This window comes from Dioscorea cayenensis, chromosome 5 (genome assembly GCF_009730915.1).
Source record: "Dioscorea cayenensis subsp. rotundata cultivar TDr96_F1 chromosome 5, TDr96_F1_v2_PseudoChromosome.rev07_lg8_w22 25.fasta, whole genome shotgun sequence".
Classification (NCBI taxonomy): Eukaryota; Viridiplantae; Streptophyta; class Magnoliopsida; order Dioscoreales; family Dioscoreaceae; genus Dioscorea; species Dioscorea cayenensis.
Window position 1 is genome coordinate 14325420 of NC_052475.1, and position 21123 is coordinate 14346542.

At 37.2% G+C, this 21123-nt stretch overlaps 4 protein-coding genes and 1 non-coding gene across 7 annotated transcripts; 2 read left to right on the plus strand and 3 right to left on the minus strand.

Annotated features, from left to right (window-relative positions):
• The first annotated feature begins 2173 nt into the window (after window positions 1-2173).
• LOC120260846 (SNARE-interacting protein KEULE-like) lies at window positions 2174-4258 on the plus strand. Of its 3 annotated transcripts, XR_005536507.1 has the most exons (4): window positions 2174-2258; window positions 2640-3173; window positions 3263-3323; window positions 3622-4258. XR_005536507.1 is itself a non-coding variant. In XM_039268421.1 (3 exons), exons 1-3 carry the CDS (start codon window positions 2250-2252, stop codon window positions 3131-3133), a joined length of 261 nt encoding a protein of 86 aa, XP_039124355.1. In that variant the 5' UTR covers window positions 2174-2249; the 3' UTR covers window positions 3134-3539. The 3 variants fall into 3 exon arrangements, 1 of the variants encoding a protein (XP_039124355.1); XR_005536508.1 differs by lacking the exon at window positions 3622-4258 and having other exon boundaries at window positions 2640-2804; window positions 3082-3539; XM_039268421.1 differs by lacking the exon at window positions 3622-4258 and having other exon boundaries at window positions 2640-2839; window positions 3082-3539.
• A 1642-nt stretch (window positions 4259-5900) lies between these two features.
• LOC120262707 lies at window positions 5901-6007 on the minus strand. Its single transcript, XR_005536963.1, has one exon. It is a non-coding gene; the product is annotated as a small nucleolar RNA R71 (small nucleolar RNA).
• A 7255-nt stretch (window positions 6008-13262) lies between these two features.
• Window positions 13263-14071, minus strand: LOC120260013 (replication factor C subunit 2-like). The gene is made up of 3 exons (XM_039267460.1): window positions 13920-14071; window positions 13794-13860; window positions 13263-13379 (listed from the first exon to the last, which is right to left on the minus strand). Exons 1-3 carry the CDS (start codon window positions 14069-14071, stop codon window positions 13263-13265), a joined length of 336 nt encoding a protein of 111 aa, XP_039123394.1.
• A 1806-nt stretch (window positions 14072-15877) lies between these two features.
• On the minus strand, window positions 15878-19247 carry LOC120260014 (3-oxo-Delta(4,5)-steroid 5-beta-reductase). Its single transcript, XM_039267461.1, has 2 exons — window positions 18984-19247; window positions 15878-17110 (listed from the first exon to the last, which is right to left on the minus strand). The coding sequence occupies exons 1-2, from the start codon at window positions 19245-19247 to the stop codon at window positions 15878-15880; spliced, it is 1497 nt and encodes a 498-aa protein (XP_039123395.1).
• Window positions 19248-20028: 781 nt separating this feature from the next.
• LOC120260015 (protein FAR-RED IMPAIRED RESPONSE 1-like) lies at window positions 20029-20853 on the plus strand. Its single transcript, XM_039267462.1, has one exon. The coding sequence runs from the start codon at window positions 20029-20031 to the stop codon at window positions 20851-20853; it is 825 nt and encodes a 274-aa protein (XP_039123396.1).
• The last annotated feature ends 270 nt before the right edge of the window (window positions 20854-21123 follow it).

Genomic DNA, 21123 nt, shown 5'->3' on the forward strand with positions numbered 1-21123 from the left:
ACCCTTTCCCTCAAATCCTAAATCCGGTAAAACAACAGTTAATTTTGCATGAGTTCAATGTGTTGGATACTAACGGAAACATTGAACACCTTTAATGTGATAACAACTAAAACCCTTACATGTACTTACTTTTGTTAGTAGAACTCCTAGCAGAGGATTTCTGAATCTTAGCACCTCTCCACCAAGTAATCAAACAAGAAAAAAAAAGAAGGCATGTTCCTTTGCTTTCTATAAGGTAAGTTTGGATAGACACAAAGGAAAGGTACGATGATCACACAAACTCTATGAGGGATTAGATGGGATCAGGGAATTCTATTGTTGAGATCCTAGATAAGCTTAATCATATATATATATATATATATATATATTCAACTTCTAGGATCTAATTACAATACATTTCTAATTTTTAGAAACCCATTTTTAGAGGGGTTTCTAAAGAACCGCTTCTATAATCGTGTAATGTTTTTTAATATCAACCTATGTAGCCAGTTTAACAAAATCAGCTCTGATTTTAATTAATAAAAATAAATCACACACACTCTTTCTCCAGCACTCACTCTCTCCCTCTCTCCCTTTCCCCAGCACTCACTCACGTACTCTTTCCTCCTTCCCTGATCCATCTCCATTCCCCTCTTCATCATTGACGAGGCATTTAGATCATTCCTCTGAGTATCACAAACCAGGCTCCCCATCGCCTGATTAGGGTTTCTTCTCTATCGCTCTTCGTCTCAGCTCGAGATCCAACTCTCGCGCTCTTCAATCCACACCTATTCCAACCACCAGTTCTTCTGAGACAACAACATCTACGGCACCGTCAACTTCATCTTTGGCAACTCCGCCGCTGTCTTCCAGAACTATTTGATCTAACCCCACCATGCCGGTTCCGGCCAAAAGAATTCAGTCACCACCCAAGGCAGTAGTGACCCCAACCAAAACACTAGAATCTCAATCCAGAGCTGCACCATCAAGTGCGCCTACGACATCGATGGCACACCCACTTACTTCGGTCGGCCCTGGCATAAGTACGTGAGTGTCGTCGTGGTGGAGTCATACTTGGATGGGTGCATCAACAAGGACGGGTGGGAGCCGTGGTCGGGGAGCTTCACTGAGAGCACGGCTTACTTTGCTGAGTATGATAACAGTGGCCCTGTAGCTCGACCCTCTGATCGTGTGTGTTAGGTTGGTGTTCATCCTTCCATTTCGTCATCTGAAGTTCCCAAGTTCACTGTTTCTTAGTTCATTGTTGGTGATTGCTGGTTGCCTGGCACCGGCATGGATTATAAGACTAGACTTTGAGCCAGGCATTTCGTCAAATAGGTTGTGTGCATCAAAATTACTTATGTTTTTCTTTTTTCATTGACTATTTTCTGTTTTCTTCAGTCATTATCAATATAACATAAAAAATGGTTTTGCCATGCTTGATTAAACCATAATTTACTCTTGATACCCTTTAAAATTCCATTATTTGTTTGGTCTTGATAAATATGATCATGATACAGGGTATGTATTGGCTTTTACTTGATGACATTAGGCAATTGTATTAAAAAATTAAAGAACATTCTTGGTATATTCTCACTTCTTGGTCTGGAGAAGAGGTGACTAGTGAAACAAATTTAAAACAATGGTTTACGGGGTATTTCCAAAAAGCGAGGATGGGAAGTAATTTCACTTTTTCTCTTGGGGGGAGGGGTGGCAAGTAAAAAACCCTTTGTAAAATTGCATGAGTTCTGGTGATAAAGTTGGTTGCCTTGTCGTATGTTATGTGACTATGGGTTACATGAGGGGGCAATGGAATTATTATTGTGAATAGGTCTGGGATTGGGAGTAGGGATGGCTTATTTTTAGTGTGTAGGAGCACGGGGTGTCGGTTAGAACCACTGCCTTGCTAGTTATGGGTTTTTATGTTCATTGCCATTTAGCAAGTTGTTGGATCATTAGCTATTTCTTGTGTTTATGGAGTATCTTGATTATATTCACGGTAAAGTTTTCATTATTATTAGCTGACAAGATTATCTCATGATAAAATGGATGTGGTGAATAACATGAGATTCTTGGGAGTACCAGACACAAAGAAGACATCAGGAGGGGTTTCCTCTCTTAAATTTGATGTCTATAAGGTAGCTCTCTTATACCTTATATTATCATCTGGCAACTTTCCTATTTTCATGTCTATGTACCAGAAAAGGCATGGTGCTAGGAAAGAATGAAATGATGAGGAAGAAACATGGCAACTATCACGGTTTTACACCATGATAGAGGTACTAATTGGACTTCTTTCTAGGTTCAATTGCATGATAAGAAGATGGCATGCTTAAAACCATTTGAAAATTCTGATGATTCTTCTTTTGTGGTCAGATGGTTAGTTTTGAGTTGTTTTCTTCTCATTCTTATCATTTATGCCAGCTTTTGGAACTTCATGATGTTTTTTCTGTATAACTATTAGATCATTGACGGTAATATTAAATTAAAGGGCACGATAAAAACTAATTCCATGTGCCTTATAATAAACTTAAGCATTCTAGGAATTATTCGCTTTATGACCATTGGAGAAATTAGCTATCTATGTTTTGCCAATAGATGTAAAGCTCCCAGTTATAGTGATTTTTATAAGATTAACTTTGTTGATTGTATTTGTTCAGGAGTTAATTCAGAAGCTTAGCAAAGATGAATTACCGAAGCATGAGTATGCTTGCATGAATGACCCTGTTCCTACCATCCATGGATTCTCACAGAGTTCATCATTTTGGACTGGTCAACCTCAGTCAGCTCATTCCATGAGGTCAAGGCGGACTGCTGCTACTTGGGTTAGTCCATGGAATTCTGATGATGGGTATTCTAAGTATGACATGAATGGCTAGTCTTGTTCTCATAAGTTATTGAATTTTTCTGAATAACTTGTTGAGTGATGCTCATTCACCACTGGAATATTTCAAGTCGACTGCTATTATCTTATATGTTGGATAGTGTGCAATTGCATGCCTATTCTATGGCCAAAATTCCAAATTAGTATAAAAATCTTCTTCTTTTCTATTGGATGGTATCTTGTATATATATAAAAACTGACACACTGGGCCTTTTCAGTGATTCAGTACTGAGGCATGCATCAAGTGATCTCAGGAAGATGGGTCAATGAATTTTTTGTCTTTATTATTGGTAGAGCCACTCAATCTGAGGTATGCAAATGCTTAAATTTATTCAAATGCTTTTCATTTTCTATGTCAAGTCATTTCTCTGATTTCTTCCTACAAACTGCCTTCTTCAGTTGTGACCAGTGCACAAGCTGTCAGAGAAACTAAAGAGGAAAATTACTCTTGGCTCAACTAGTACTGATGATCTTTCCCAATTCATTACTATGAGTCAAGGAATACTATTTTTAGACTTAAGTTTCACCAAACTTTATGTTGAATAGTTATAATCCGCTGTTCACTTCCATTTATATATCTTCAAGATTTCTTTTTGAGTGTGAATCATTTTATCTTACCTTACGAACTTGGTTTTATAATCACAACTGATAAGTGCTTGTGCTAGCATATTATTGAGCATGTTTTACTTATAATGAACATTGCTTTTATCAGGTTTTATGGCTCATTCATGTGTTTTTGTGTTCTTTTATACATTCAGGGTTGTGGAGGCAGTATAAGAAGAAAAGAAGCCAATATAGGTCATGAATGCAGTTTTTAAGGATTCTCTTGTGTGGAACAAGTGTCAAGACATAAGCCATGATCAAACACATAAGGATGTGTGCCAACTTCCAAGAATGTGCAAGTTTATCAACAAATTGAAAGGGCACAAATGCAGTTATAAACTCGTGTTCCAGCTTATGCAGAGTTTTTGAGAGCATCATTTGACATGACTTACCGCATGGGTGTGTGCCCAACAATGTGGTCTCAATGGAAGAGAAGGAATTCGGGATCAATGCAGTAGTACTGTAGCAATTACTGAAGCAGAGCAGTGTTCATTAGTACTATAACAGTTAGTATTCACAAAACGCGAAATTCAGAAAACCTGAGAGTCCACACACCCGTGTGGAAAATCCATAAGGGCGTGTGAAATCCCGATTTTAGCATTATAAATACCGCCTCGAAGAGTTATTTTAAAAGTCTTTTTCCTATCTCTTGGAGAGACCGCAGCTAGGGTTTGGAGGAGGTTTTCACCAAGTTTTGGGGCGTTTCCGCCAGGATCAACATTGATTTCCTTCGAAGGAGAGTTATTGGGGTTTTGGCGAGGTGTGCCCTAGGCTTGACGGAGGAGTCTTTGGAGAAGGAGAAGCGGCTCTTGGAGACCATCATCACGGACAACAAGGATATTATTTTTATGAATAGTTTGCTTTCATATTTGATTTATTCTTTGATCATGTATTGCTCCATAGAGAGCTAAACCCCTAGTGGGTGCTTGAACTTGTAAACCCTAAGATGATTTTATTTCTTCGACTCTTATTTTGTTTCATTTAATTGAGTTCTTAATTGAAATTCAATCTTGTATGCTTATGGTTTGATTTTCCCTTAGAGTGATACTAGGGTTGAGAATACATCTGGCTATTCTTTTGAATGAGTGATAGCTTCATTAGGATTAGACTTAGCAAGATTGAAGAGGATTGAGAGGGTGAGTCGAGAGGTAGCGGAGCGTCCCTTTTCCCATCCGATGTGATTTATCTTACCTCCATATTCCATAAGTTCTTTGCAATCACAAACAGGTGAAGCGTTGATAGATCTCCTTCACTGGGCTTAATTTCAATTAGGGGTCTTTCTCCTGGACCAAAGGGTTAGATCTAGATTTGGGAATAGGGTTTATCACTTGGAGTCCCTAGAACCCCAAGCAGTCCCCGCAGTGTGACATGTTGAGAGTATTCCTTTCCGCCATGGCATACGTAGAGTACTAGTCACAGTTGACCTTAGATTTTGGACTTTGTGCTTATAGATTTCCATGACTCTTTGAAACTTAATTAGCGAAACAGAATATTAGTCTTGAACTTGAAATAATAGTCCTAGGGGAGCACTGTTCAAGTATCCTGCTTTATCATTGATTGTTTCCTTCTCTTTACCTTTATCTTATTTTCTTGTTCTTTTATTTCATTAACATCTTAAATACAATCATCAATTGATCATCTTTTTAGTTAAGTAGCAATACTACTTGTTTCTAGAGTCTATTCCCTGTGGATTCGACTGCCCAACCTTTGGGTACTTTATTACTTCAACACCTGTACACTTGCGGTACACACGCAAGGATGTGCCAAGTTTTTGGTGCCATTGTAAGGGAATAGACGTTTTAGAAACATTTATATTTTACTATTTTAGCTATTTATCATTTAGTCTATTTCACACTTTCTTATTCTTCCATTGTTCTGATTTGTTTTTCTTTTCTTGATTTTAGCTCCAGGTTATGACTCGAAGAAACCCTTCGACATTAGTTGAAAGTAATCCAGAGATTGAGCGGAGAATTCGTAGACGGGTATAGGAATCTCCACAAGAACAGAACTACCAAGCTGAGATAGAAGTTGAAGATCTGATAATATGGCTGAGTAGAATGAGCAACAAAGGACACTCTCTGATTATACAAGACCCACAATTCTTGGCACGCAATCCAGTATTATTAGGCCACTGATTACAGCTTAGAGTTTTGAGCTCAAGCCAGGTTATATCCAGATGGTGCAGCAGCCAGCACAATTCAATGGTTTGACCGACGAGGATCCAAATAACTACATCGAGAATTTCTTAGAAGTGTGTGACATGGTCAAGATTAATGGGGTTACAGATGATGGCATACGGCTAAGGGCCTTTCCATTTTCCTTAAAGGGGAGAGTAAAACAATGGTTGCACTCATTACCTCGATCGTCGATTACTACATGAGAAGAGATGGTGGAATCTTTTCTTGCTCAATACTTCACTCCTAGAAAATCTGCAAAGCTCAGGAATGAGATATATGCCTTTGTACAAGTGGAATTGGTGTCTCTCTTTGAGACATAGGAAAGGTTCAAAGATCTCCTGCGGAAATGTCCTCAACATGGGTTCCCCGAGTGGATGATTGTCCAAACTTTCTACAATGGGTTGAATCCAAGCACAAAACAGTTACTAGACGCTGCAGCAGAGGGTACCTTAGGAAGTAAAATCCCAGAAGGCACTCGGCAACTCATAGAAGAAATGGCTATGAATAGTTATCAGTGGAGTGCTCGTGACAAGAAGAAGGTAGCCAGTCTTTATGAGATTGATGTAGTCACATCCTTAGCAGCTCAAGTAGAAGCATTGAGCAAGAAGTTAGACACTTTAGCTTCCCCAAGAGTGGCAGCAATGATGAATTGTGATGGGTATGGAGATGGACATATCTCATCTGATTGTCAATCTCCATTGGAGGTGCAACACCTGTTGAGAAGTTGGATTTCATAGAGAATGTTGTAAGAGGACAAGGCAACCCCTATAGGAACACATTCAATTTGGGTTGGCAAAAATCAGGGGCAGTCTAGACCTACAGCACCATCGGGTTTTCAGTAAACACAAGCTCCAAATTCGGACAACAGAGTTACAGGTCTAGAGATATGGATGACAGACTCAGAAAAAGCATTAATAAAGTTCATCCAAACCTTTGACACACGCTTTTAAGCCGTTGAAACTACACTTCGCAACCACTCTGCAAATTATGAAGTTACTTCCAAAGAGACCTCATGGGAGTCTACCTAGCAACATTGAGACCAACTCGAGGGAATAGCTAAAAGCAATCACTTTGAGGAGTAGTCGCGAACTTGAGAATAAGCTTCCAGTAGAGAAAGTTGCTCATGAATCACCCAAGGAGAAAGAAATTGAGAGAAAGTATAAAGACAAGAGGGTGGCACCCCCATTTACAAACCAAGAATTCCTTATCCATCAAGACTGAAGAATGATGAGAATGATGAGCAGTACAAGAAATTTTTGGTCCTTTTCAAGTAGTTGCACATCAACATCCCATTCATGAAGGTGTTGTCATAAATGCCCCGGTATGCGAAGTTTTTGAACAACCTCTTGACCAACAAGAGGAAAATTGAAGGAGAGTGCAGTTGTGGTCTTAGATGCATCATGCTCAGCAGTGCTGCAGAAGAACATGCTGAACAAGATAAAAGATCCCGGAAGCTTCATCATTCCATGTAACATTAATAATTTGGGTGAAAAAAAGGCATCTGGTGGATTCAGGGGCCAGCATAGATGTAATGCCTTACACATTCTTCCAAAAGCTAGGGTTGGGAAAACAAAGACCCACTTGGATGACACTCCAGCTAGCTGACCGTTCAGTTAGACATCCGAGGGGTATTGTTAAAAACGTACTTATCAAGGTGGACAAGTATATATTCCCTATAGATTTTGTGGTACTTGATGTGGACGAGGATGTTGAGGTCCCATTGATATTTGGGAGGACATTCTTGCGCACTTTCAAGGCTCTCATTGATATGGACGGTGGGGAAATGACACTGAGGATTGGGGATGAGAAGTTGACTTATCGCATCGCCGAAGCCATGCAACATTCTCTAGATTTTGATGACACCTTGTATTTTCTTGATACCACTGATGAGCTAATTGATGATTATATGCTGGAAATGCTATATCCGGATCTGTTTGAAGGATGGCTAAAACAGGAGGGCGAGAATGAAGAAATTTCATCACTTGCTTTAGTGGATAAAAGTTTATAAAGCTACCTCAGGGATTATGAAGCAATTGCTCAACAAACTAAAGAGGTCGAGACATCGCCACAAGAAACATTCCAACACTTCTAGGGATGAGAATATACAAGCTAAGAGTGATACTCCCTCATTCGGTAACAAGTTCTGTCACTCTACCTCTAACTTGAAAAATTTATGTTCATCATGCTTTAAGGTTGCAGGTAAGAGGACATCTTGGGTTTATGAACCACCTTGAGGTAAACATCAGGTACGTCAAGCTCGCGACATAAAACAAGCGCTTTTTGGGAGGCAACCCAAGTTTTCTTTGTTTTTCTAGGTCTTAGCTTATATTCTATAGTAATAATTGCGATAGTGTCGATGTTCAAAATCAATGTTGTTGTGTTTTTCTTATTGATCCTTGGTAATTTATTGTGGTTTAATGCTAATGGAAAGGTTAGGTTGTATGAATGAGTGTTCACAGGGATACGGTTAGTTCTATTTTGCATTATAAAAGTTTATGTTGTTCATTATATTGTTTCAGAATTTATTTTCTGCAGAATCTGTATTTCTGAACTAATCCTGGAAAAACACACGGGCGTGTGGTAAATCCACACATTAGTGTGTTTGAGTTCAGAGAATTTTTTTCATCCCGAGAGCGCACAGGGGCGTGTGGATGCCCCTGTGACCTCCCCTGTGAACCCAGACGGCGTGTGGAAAATCCACACGGTTGTGTGGATGTGTTCAGAAAATTTTCGGGGATCCAGAGAATAAACAGGGGCATGTGAGTACCCTTGTGGCCTCCCATGTGATTCTCCAGGTCGGACCCATGGGCTTGTGGAAATTACCCACGCTCATGTGAATTTTTCTCGAGGCGAGGTTATGATTCATGGATTTAGAGGGGCTTGTGAATGCCCCTATGGAGACCCACAGGCGTGGGACTTATCCACACGCCCGTGTGGATGCTCAGAATTCAAAAAGCCAGGTGCCTCTTAATATTTTATTTCGCATCCCTTCATTTCATATCTCTTCACACCAAAGGGTTGTGCCTCTTCCCTCTCCCGACCTTTGTTCCTTCTATTTAAAGGTTTGTGGGCTATTTTCTGGTTGTTATTCAAAGGTTTAGATCTCTTCTTCTTCGGTAAGCCTTCAATGCTCCTTTTCCTTTGCCATTATTTCATTTCTTTGTTATATTGGATCTATTTGGGATGAGTTTGCATGTTTGATCTTTTGTTCATGATTTTATTTAAGTTGCAAGTTGTTTGTGAGAGTTTTTGTAGAGAGATGGGGTGTGGCCATGGCATTTTTGCCCCACCCGATAATCCACACGGGCATGGGTCGTAACCACACGGTGGTGTGGATTTCTGCAGATTTGTTTTTAATTCAAACTTGATCATTTCCTTTCGTATTTTGTTGGAATGGCTCCCCAAACCAAGAGATTGTCTAGGAAGTGTCCTCGCAAGACCTCTCCAGAGCAGGTGGAGTTCGCAGTACCCGAGCATCAAGTAAGATTTGAGCGTCTTTCAAAGCTCAAATTCAGACAGTCCCGAGTACTTGACTTATGTGCATTAGAGGAAATTGAGTTGGGCGATGATATAGCACAGGAACTTCATGAGTTCCTCCCTGTGGGTGGTTGGCAGAGACTACTTTCTATCAGGGATCCGCCCATTGGCACCATTCGTTGGAGGTTCTTGCATCGTTTGAGTTTGATCAATCCTATTCTAGTCTCAATCAAGAGGATACAATTTGTTTCCGCGCCTTCGGACAGTATCACAGCATGAGTTTGACACAGTTTTTAGTGAGGCTGGGATTGTATGATGATATTTCATTCACACTGAGGAGTACACTCAGCTACCGACTGATTATCCTCCCGGAGTGACCCCTCAGCGTGTATACCCTATGTTGTGTGGAGATAGTCAGTATGAGCCAGGGGTTTCCAAGGCTTCTTGCCTTGTTCGTCCGTCACACAGATACATCCACGCCGTTCTTAGCAGATTAGTGAATGGTCATGGAGATAGCACTGGAGTTTTGAGCTGACTGTAGCTACTTTACTTATACTCCATGGTACAGAGTAAGCCCCTGCATCTAGGGCATAATCACAGTGGTCTAGTTTCTACCATGATATTCTATTTTCTAATTCATGACCCAGCCCCTCTTTTGACTTCATGGTAATTTGTATCAGAAGTGTCCCGCCTATGCAGTTTAGGCTACCCACAACAGAATGAGATATGCTTCACCTTTCTAAGTGAAGTTTTTCTATTTTTTCCTAATTATAAAAGAGTAAGCAATACATGTTTAGTTGCTGTTATTTTGTTACAAAATTTTCTGGTTCACTAAATTTATATTTCGATAGAGTGGAATGTCTAATAGCAAGCGCAGTTCAAGTTAGCCGTCTTCATACTGTTGGTGGTACAGAGGTATGAAAAAATTCCCAACTTTTCACATCATAATGTTAGTTTCCCGTCTTCTATGATTTTATCATATATCGGTTTTAAAGTCGGCCCTTTTAGCTGTTGGCTAGGTGGTTTATCTGCATCAAGAACAATCAGAGATCTAAATGGTAGCACTGTAATTGTCCCTATTCCACATTTAAAGCAAATCAAGGTTTGCAATTTAAGAACCATTCTACCAAGTTTGTTTCAGAAAATATAAATATATATATATATATACATATATATAATGTGCTTGTAATGCCGGAGGTCGAATAATCATCTCAAGTGATGGAGTGTGGGAATTGGGATTCATTAACTACGGAAATGGTTCTGAACATTTCTTGTGGATTACCTGCAGTTAAAGCAGCTACTCAAATCATCAAAGTACTTCATCTTAGATATATATATTTATATATATATTTTTTTTGACTAGTTTTGACACCAATTTGATTCAATGAAGATGTTTCCATGCAGGAAGTTGTTGATATATTGCCGCCAGAGAAATTAGCCCCTCCTGTTGCGCCATCTATGAAACAGAGAATGGTGACATTCAAGTCAGTGTTTTTCAAGAAGTCATGTGATTCATCATTTAAATATCATCGAGAATTATTCGAGCTTGACCTCATTGAGGAAATATTTGAGGATGGCTCTGCAGTTCTTCCTCAAAGGTACATATGAAACTCGGGAATATTCGCTTGCATGTGAATATAGTTCATTGATGTTTTCTGTTTGAATTGCAGATTATCTATAGCAAACTGTCAAATGCAGTATATGTTCAATCAGTTCATTTGCGTGATTTGCCGGATTGAGATGAAACTCGGTGAAGGAACATTCAGAAATAATGTTGGTTCATCAAAGAAGAAAAGATTTCGTCCTTGGAATGAACCTTTGCTTTGTATAGATTCTAAAATAAAGCCTGCTCTAAAAATGCAACTTATGTCTGCGAGTTTGGCAGGAAGACTTTACTAAATGTCACATCCGTTCACAACTAAGTTCCTTTATAGAGAGCAATAATTCCACGGGGCATGAGTTAAAGCATGCAAAGGTGAGATGATATATGGGTGGCAATGCTGTTGAGTGTGTATCTTCGTTGTGTTCTCTTTGAATCATATTTGTATCAATTCCTTTGGACATATATTGTCTTGGCAAGCATGTGCCAGTTACACTTTTACCCATTGCTGTGGTGGTATTTTATTATTCTCCTATTGAACTACGAATGAAAATCTGTTTCCCTAAACCAAATATTATATTTATATACTTATATTATTTTTATTTTTGGGCAAACTTCAACGTAACTTGAATGCTGTTGCTTTCTGTAATAACAACTAGTGAATGCACAGTTAATCTTGTTTCTTCTTTTTCCCCTGTGTAAAACGTTTGTGGACCTGGTCAAAAGGAACAACTTTGATTGGATTAGGCTCATTGGGCTTCTGGACCTCCTGTTGGTTCTCAACAGCATCACTCTGGATTTTAATCTTGTTTTTTTCTAACATAAACTGCAGCTATTCACACATTCAACTCAATTTTCTTATGTTGGTAGGCTTTGTTCACAGTTTGTGAACTTACATTGTTCCTTCCCTATCATTTTTTTTCATATTGTATAAATCTATTGGAAACCTTGTTATTTTTAGGACATCAAACATCGATTAAGGTGCATTATTGAATGATTTTTATCATTGCACATGCACATGAATATAAAGATCATCAACAGCATATTTATTTTTCTGACTTTCACTGTGCAGGTTGTTGCCAATGTACCCTTTAACATCAGTACTGATGTGGTTAAGCAACTTCTGCCAATGGGTGACATCATCTCCGATGTAGTTCTTTTGCTCCAGGTTAGAAGCACTGCCTTTTACCTTTCCAAATGTAATTCATTGATTAGTTTATAATGTGTCGTTAATTCTCCTAGTTGGTACTTTGATTTTCTGTTATTGATTTTAGAAAGCATTTTAATATATCAGAAAGTTGCAGAAAATGATTGAGATATCCTCATGAGCTCAAGTTGATCTTTATATTTAACAACATTTAAAATTATATTATGATGATTTATAAATAGTGTGGAAAATCAAAAAACAAAATGAGAGCTGATAGGAAGAAAGGACCTAAAGAATTTTAGGAAAATATGTTGACTTTGTTACATGTATTGTTGCTAATGTAGCATAAATGACCTCCGATTGGTTGTGGTAGATATTAGGCATGCCAGACAAATCAAACTTGGTCCAACAATCATACAATAATGCTATTTGCAAATATCTTGTTAATTATGACTTCAGTTGTTAAAATCTCTGGTTGAGCTCCAAAATAAGTGCCATCATTTAATTACTTGAATGCAAACATAAAACTTTTGAGGGCCTACAAAATCAGTCTGAATGCAGCTCTTCTGGGTACTATCTGACTAGTCAAAAGAACTTCACAAAAATTCTTCTGTTTCTGATATATTATCTTTAATTGCATGAATTTTCTGTTTCCCATTCCTTCAACATATCAATTTTGGTTCCTTAAACTTACTATTGAGACCATCAATTGTTTATTATAGAAAGATCATTTATTTGGTTACGAGCACATTGGAAGAAATGATGGTAAAAGATTTAGTGAATTACTATTGGTCAGTCACTCTAAGATTACTTATACTTTCCAGAATGAGGCAGCTTTACGCTTGACAGATGTTTCCCACAAAAAAGGGAACACTGGCCAGTGAACATCTTTGTGAGCTTTTATTCAGGTGAGAACATCCTTTTGGCAAATAACATGTGTTGGTTGGTTAGTAATATCTTTTTGTCTTTTTCCACATACTGTTATTTTAGCCACTTTCCCGTAGCTGCACATCTCAAAATTTCTAATACGTAAAGTTTAAAAATGAAGGCAAACTATGGGAGTTTATACACTGTATATGACAAAAAAGTTTCATTTTCTCTAATTTGTAGGAATTGGGACTGGATTGAGTTTTGTGAATAAGTTACAATCAAGGCACCAATTGTCTGGATAAGCTCATAACACTACACCATATTTACCCTTTACCGGTGTTTTTTTACTTCTTACTGGTGTTTTGAAACGGCGCCTGTATAAAGTATGACATTTCCTATAAACGCCGCCAACACAGCCGAGGTTGTCATCGTCGGTAAAGGGGTGGCGTTTTTATGTAAAATGCCAGCGATTCTCTGGCGTTTGTATTAACAAAACACCGGTAAAGGTCATTTGATTAACTCACTCTAACCTGAATCTTCCTTGACTGTTGTACCGTAAAACGCCGTGACAATCGCCGGTGACGTGATGCCATTTCGCGGCGTTTGTGGCGGCACAATTTTAATGATCTGATATGATATATGCTGGCGTTTGTTAAAAAACACAAGGAAAGGGTGCACAATGTTTCCTTACCAACATTTTTATATTTTTCCATCCAATTAATACATTAAAACCACCAAAACCTGTTCTTAAACCTACAACCATGAAACAATTATACCATTCAATAATTTAAATTGCAAACAATAGTCTTTAAAACTTGTATCCAAGGTTTGTTACACACCATTGTCATTAGTGAGACATGCAACAAAATTGGTCAAAAAACACAAACTCATTTTACAAACTGTTTTAGAGTAATTGATAACATAGTCCAACTTAAATTCAAACACCAAATTAAACATAATATCGGTTCAAAGAACAACTAAATAACCAGTCATCGTTGTTGACCGACTGCTTCACACTTGGCATCTTCAGTCAACAAAATAAGGAGTATCACATACTTGAGCATCTTCAGTCATTGAGTTAGCCTCATCTAGAATGATTATCTCGTATGGTAGGCATGGGCAACTACTTATGTTCAAAGGAAAACATAAAGTTAAAAATTAAAAATTAAAAATTAAAATAACATTGAAGAAGCCTTGTGGTAAGTTGGGGTGGTATATCCTTGACGCTGGCCTGAACCAACAGCAACAACAGCAAAATCCTTTATTTTTGTCAGCACAACATTGATTCCACGATTATCACTTGCATTAAGCTCTAGCACTCTTGATTTATACATTTCAGGTCTGAAATAAGTTTTTTTAGTGGAATTTTGAGAGGGATTAATTGATAGAAAAAAGATATTTTTATGCTATGTGGTATAACTTTTTAATGAATTGACAATTTTGCCCACACCAAATAAGGAAGAGTTAACACCATTAACAATTTTTTCTTTTCTTGGTTAGCCCGGGAATTCACATATCCTAAAAAATAATGTGTTCCTTTTTCAAAATTTGTGAATGCACAAATTTTTTTTTTTTTTGAAATTTTCTTAAAATTCTATGTTAAAAAATATACAAAAATTTATTTGTGGATTTACTTATAATTTGTCAAGTACGGCTCGAACACCAACGTCTTGTACCAAATACGACAATATTAAGCTTCTCTTCAATTTTGCAGATTAGGCCGTATGGCTTGTACAAGTCTTCATTCATTCTTTGACAAATAACAACCTCGTATACATATGCGCATACACACACGTTTAGAACCTTTCCTAGGCAAGCGAAGCTAAGATGATTCAACTAATAACTCCTAATAACATTAAGGGGCCTTTTGGTTCATAGTAATGTTTTCACATATTCGTCTGTTACGAGATAATTTGAAAAAATTATCTTGTTTGGATTGGTGTTGATGGTGGTAATATTGATAGCAATATGTGATTATCAATTTTGGAATATTACCAAAAAACTTGATAATCCCATTACTACCAAAACATATGCCCTATGTTGGATTATTAAGTTGATGGTAATCTATAAATTTTCTTTGGAATAATACACCTTTTTAAAAAAATTTAAAGGATTGCATACTTTGTTTGTTGGATAATAATAATAATAATAATAATAATAATAATAATAATAATAATAATAATAATAATAATAATAATAATAATAATAATAATTTTAGATGATGATATTTTGGACATATCTTCAACTTTAAAATAATAATAATTTTAGATGATGTTATTTTGGACATATCTTCAACTTCAAAAATTTAATTTTTTTTATTATAACTAATTATTTTTCATGTAAAAATTTTATTTTATTTTTCCATTAAATTTGCTCCAAATTTTATATATAAGGGTATTTTAGAAAAAATATGCAAAAATTAATTTTTGGTATTATAATTTAATTGTTTTGATCCTAAATTTTATTTTACTTGGTATTGAAATTTGCTCAAAAATATAAATATAAGAGTATTTTAGGAAATTTGAAATATTACTAAGTTGATTATTATGTAATATGAGTTTCCAATCAAATATGGGTATCATATATTACCATAACACTTCTGTGTATATAGCAATTCCAACTTAATTACTATGGTAATCTCATTACTTTAGTAATATATTATTATTGCGAACCAAATGCCGGCAACAACAATAACAACCGTTAACATAACCTACCTTTAAGAAGGCATTAGCAATGATATAACAAATGTTTAATCTTGAAATCCTTAGACATCAAAGAGCCTCTATAAGGGGTCAGCATGCAAAATGATCATGCTTGAAGAAATAATATGCTAGGAAATGATAGAGAACTTCACTAGCCCAAACTAATTAATACTTAAAAAAAATCACCTGTATACCTGTAATACAACAACACAAAGAAGTTTCAAGCCTTGTAGAATCCTCCTGCAAGTATGCGGTCGATGTGTCCCGTGCTGGATCCGGGGCCTAATTAACCATCCATTTTTCTAGCAACTCGTTCTATAATGGTCTAAAATCAGCGGGCAAAAAAGAGTGCAAACAACTTTAGTTTAGTATATACCCCTTCAAATGTTTCAAACATATATATTCTTGTAGTGAATGTTTCAAACATATATATTCTTCCTAGTCAAGGTAAGGTATGAGACGCTCCTCCCTCATGCGATCTACCCAATAGAGGATTGAAGCCGCAGTGTCAACATCATGCACAGTTGTGAAACCTAAACTGTATGCCTTCTCCCTGGTTACCAGCAAGTTAACTGGGAACCGGAATGCACTATCCAGTAGCATCCAGTTAGCCATTTCTTCCATACTGGTTGGACAAAGCTGGTACTTGTGCACCATCTCCCCCCACACATCCCCCTTATCACCCATGAGCTCCATGTAGGTTTTCTCTTCAGAGAAGCCACCGTCATCACCACCACAGAAGGTGTAAGACAAAGCTGGCCAGATCTGGCTCCAAGTGTATGTAGCTCCATTGACTGCGTTGAAGGCCTGACCCTGGTTATCAGAGTGACCACAGTGAGTTAAGCAAGCCCACCAGATGAGTTGGTCAGCGACGAGCCTGGAGTCAGAAACATCCATGAAGGGCTGTTCCCAACACTTACGATCCCCATAAAAGGTGAAAGGGAGACCCAAGTGGCGGCAGATGCTGCCATACACACATAATGTCCCAATGAAATTGAAATGAGACCTGGTAGAGACTCCCAGCAGCAACCCAGGGCGATGCACTGACCAGCCAATCCTCCTCCTCGCAAGCCTTTCCCTGAGCAAGTCCTCCAGAGTGTAATAAAAGTTGAGTGCTTCCCCACCACCATCCACCACCACCCTTGGGCTGTTCTCATCATAGTACTGGTCACGTTCAGAGCCAAACTTGGGCACTTGTAGGGACACGTAGTGGGCGGTGCCGGTTTGGAGGGAAACGTGGGAGAGTGAGCTGTTGTTGGTGGAGAGTAACAGGGCATCTAGTACGTTGGACAGCATGGAACGGTTGAGATTGCAGCAGTCTACGGTTTCTAATGTACATTGGCTGGCCCAGGTTACCCAGAAAAGGTGGGTGATTTGATCAGCGAGTGGTGACAGCTTCCTCAGTGTGTACTCCTCGTCCAAGAAATCACAATCCACAAAGTAATAGGCAGGATCTGAGAAATGGTCAAGAGTTTCAGTTTTCCATTGACGTGCAGCACCATAGATTATGCCCCATTGTGATTTTAGGGAGAGAAGAGACTTTGCTAGCTCTCTGCCTACGAGTCCGGTCACACCTGCAACCAGAGCCACTCTCTTCTTTGTTGCCATTGAGAGATGGTTATGAACGAGCATAAACAGCCCTGCGCCGGAGACAGCGACGGCCGAGAGATGCTGATACAATACATGCATATGCATAGACTACTTATGTAGTGCGGCTTTATGCCAAATCCCAAGTGAGTATGGGCCCACGGGTGTAGATTTTTATGATAGTGATGCTTATTTAAAAGATTATATATCAAAACTTTTCTTTTAATTTTTTTTAACAAAACTTCCTTTTTGTGTTTTTTTAACCTTACTTACCAGTTCTTCCCATCTTTTGTCCATTCCTTGTATCCGCGTGTAAACAAACGTTATTTATCTTTTGTTTTAAAAGAAAATTTTAACTAAATTTATAATCAATTTCTTTTGGTTTTATAAAATAATCTACTTTTTGTTTAATAAAAATTAATAGTAGGGGAAAAAAATTTAAAACAATAGATTTTTTTTTAACAATGTGGACAAGTCAACAAAAACATATGCACATATATTATTATTATTATTATTATTATTATATCATAATCATAAATTGAGAAAGAGTTAAATTAATCATCGATCTCTTCACATGGGAGTTAAATATTTTATCGGCTAAGCTACTACAATAGTGGCTTTAATTTAAAAAAAATAATAATTTAATTCCAAAATTAGGAAAAAGTTGATAAAATTTCGTTTTAAAAATTGTAGACATATTTGTAATATTTTAGATGAGATGAGTTTTTTTTTCCATCAATAATTAATTTTATTTTTGTAGTTCTCGGGCCAATCTAATATATTGTCGAATATAACATATTTATTTATTTATTTATCTATTTTTATAAATGACAACAAGCAGCGCTTCACGCGGTGTGTAAAAAAATAAACAGGTATGGGGACGAAATAAAACATAATTATAGAAATACGTAGTTTAACAACTTAATATATTTAACAAATATTAAACAAGCTAACGTGGACATCTAGTACATCTGGTCAATGCTCCATGTAACCCGAATCTTGTCCCTCACTATAACATCACAACTGGTTTGGGTCTCAAGTCCCGATTCAACTCACTGACTAACAACGAGGCCATTTTGGCGGGTGAATGTCCCATGGAAAAAGCTTTATTATGTAGGTCTACTGGTGGTAGCCAAGACATGCTATAGGATAATAATTATTATTATGATTCTTTTGTTCAAATGAATAATAATTAAACCATCCAGTAATTGCACGAACTTCTTTTAACCATAAATTAACCTTTAATAATCTCATTGACCAATGCAACGTAAGTGCCCAAGATTCTTAAAATATTATGCAACATTATCCCTTCTATTTTGATTTATTTAAAGTAAATGCACAGTTCAACCGATTAATTTATAGGCTTACAAACAATACGAATTTCATTCGTTTTTCTACTTGAATAATGGCGCCAGAGGACAAAGGAGCAACAAGTGCCTTTACAGCAAGAAGAGCAAAGCTATTCATCCCCAGAACATTACCCGAATTCAGCTCCCAAATGATGTGGATTTGCACGTGACTCCATGTAACCTCTTTATCTCTCCTCATCAGCAAGTAAAAATCTCCCACTTTAATTAATGTAAAATAAAAAAATAAAAGAGAAGAATAAGGGTTGGTCAAAGCTCATCTTCATCCCTTTTGTGCCTGGTCTTCATCTCCTCTTCATCTTCGGGAGCTGAATTCGGGTAATGTTCTCGGGATGAATAGCTTTGCTCTTCTTGAGCAAAGCTATTCATCCCGAGAACATTACTCGAATTCAGCTCCCGAATGATGTGGATTTGCACGTGACTCCATGTGACCTCTTTATCTCTCCTCATCGCCAAGTGAAAAATCTCCCACTTTAATTAATGTAAAAATAAAAAAATAAAAAGAGAAGAATAAGGGTTGGTCAAAGCTCATCTTCATCCCTTTTTGTGCACGGGTCTTCATCTCCTCTTCATCTTAACCCTATTTTCACCTTTCTCCAAGCCACAATCCTCATTTTCCTTCTCCTACTGATCTTCGTCCTAGTCTTGCACCTCCCATATTGCCGCGTGACATGCTTCTCGGAAGAGCTCCGACCCAGGATCGTATCCACGGCTAGATGCCGCGTCGTCTCCGGTACTGATTCATTCAGGCAGTTCCCACCTCCAAGCATCAATCGGCTTCTCCGTTTCTTCTCTTGCTTCCTTTGGTACTTATTCATTTCCTCTTTGTACTTCTTCACTGCTTCATAATCCATGGTTCTAATGAGAAACTCTGTTGATTTTCTAATTGCATCGGTCGCGTTCTTATCTTGATATATCCTACTTGGTCCATGATCTTGTATTTTATTTAGACTTCAAAGAAATCATCTCCTGCATATAGGTTTACTTTTCTTGTAGAAGAATCAATTTACTCCTTGTGCAGTCATTTATTTCTAAGACTTTGAATTCTCTCTGTTCCTTGGTTACTTTGGAAATGTGGTTGAATGTTGTTTATTCTTACATCATGTTTGAATGATATCTAGCTTCATTTAAAATCCTGTCAACACAAATGTAGGGATAACTATTCATAGCAAAAATAACTACCTGTGAAAATTTTGGATAAAATTTTCCATCACTAGAAATGGCCACCTTGCATGGAAAGATTGATATTGGTAATCATTAAACAAACTTTTTCATTAATTTAATGTAACGAACTCATGGCGTTCTCCTTATCGGACATCCTGTTAGGGAAAATTTTTCTACAATTATTTCGTGACCTTGTAAGCCCTTCTTCAACATCCTCCATCTTTATAGTAGACTCTAAGACCTGTGATATAATTAATCCCTTCATAATTTAATTTGCTTATCTTTGTGTATGTTTGTGTGTGTGTGTGTAATATGTACCTAATGCTCCATAAATGCTTGCAATTTATCTAGAATAAATTCTTCGTTTCATCATCTTCTTTTTGTTTTTCTCTCATGATACAACATTATATTATATTCATTCTTTATATCTAAAATAATTTTAATTAATACAAGTTGATGCTATTAAACCAGATGGCAGAATTAGAAAGTGGGCCTTCTGAAAAGAGACAAAATGAGATAGAAGTTGGGTTTTCTAGTTTGGAAATACTAAACAAAGATAAAGAAAAAATGGTGGTTGTGGAAGATTCAACATGTGAAAGAATTACTCTAAAGGCGGGAATGGTTTTCAATTCTGAAGAAGAAGTCTATGATTTCTATGTTAAGTATGCACAACAAGAAGGGTTTGGTATTACAAAAAGAACTACAAAATCAGGAGATGACGGGAAATTAAAATACTACACACTTGCATGTGTACGAGGTGGCAAAAGAACATCTATTGTGAAAGATTCTTTTAAACCTAGGCTATCTACCAAAACAAACTGCCAAGCTAGGGTTAATGTTATTGTTGATAATGATGGACGTTTTATGATCTCTCGTGTCCATTTTGAGCATAATCATGCACTTAGTCCACAAAAATCTCGTTTTCAAAAATACAACAAAAAAATGGATACATATGTCAAAAGGAGGCTTGAACTAAATGACCAAGCAAGTATAGGTTTGAGCAAGAATTTTCATTCCTTAGCAGTTGAAAGTGGTGGTTATGAAAATTTGACATATACAGAAAAAGATTGTCAAAATTATATTGCAAGAGCACGACAATTCAGGCTTGGAGTTGGAGATGCTGAAGCACTTGGGAATTATTTTTCTCGCATGCAAAGGAGAAATCCAAATTTTTTCCATTTGATTGATATGGATGAGGAAGGCCGGCTAAGAAATGTATTCTGGGCAGATGCAAGATCTATAGCAGCTTATGAAGCTTTTGGTGATGTCATATCTTTTGACACAACATACTCTTAACAAATAAGTATGATATGCCGTTTGCTCCGTTTGTTGGGGTAAATCATCATGGACAAACTGTATTATTTGGATGCGGTCTACTGTCAAAGGAAGATACAGAAACCTACATTTGGTTATTCAGAACTTGGTTGGAATGCATGTCAGGCAAGACTCCTAATGCTATAATTACTGATCAGTGCATGGCTATTCAAGTTGCAGTCAAGACAGTCTTCCCAAATTCTCATCATCGTCTTTGCTTTTGGCATATTATGAAAAAAATTCCAGAGAAGC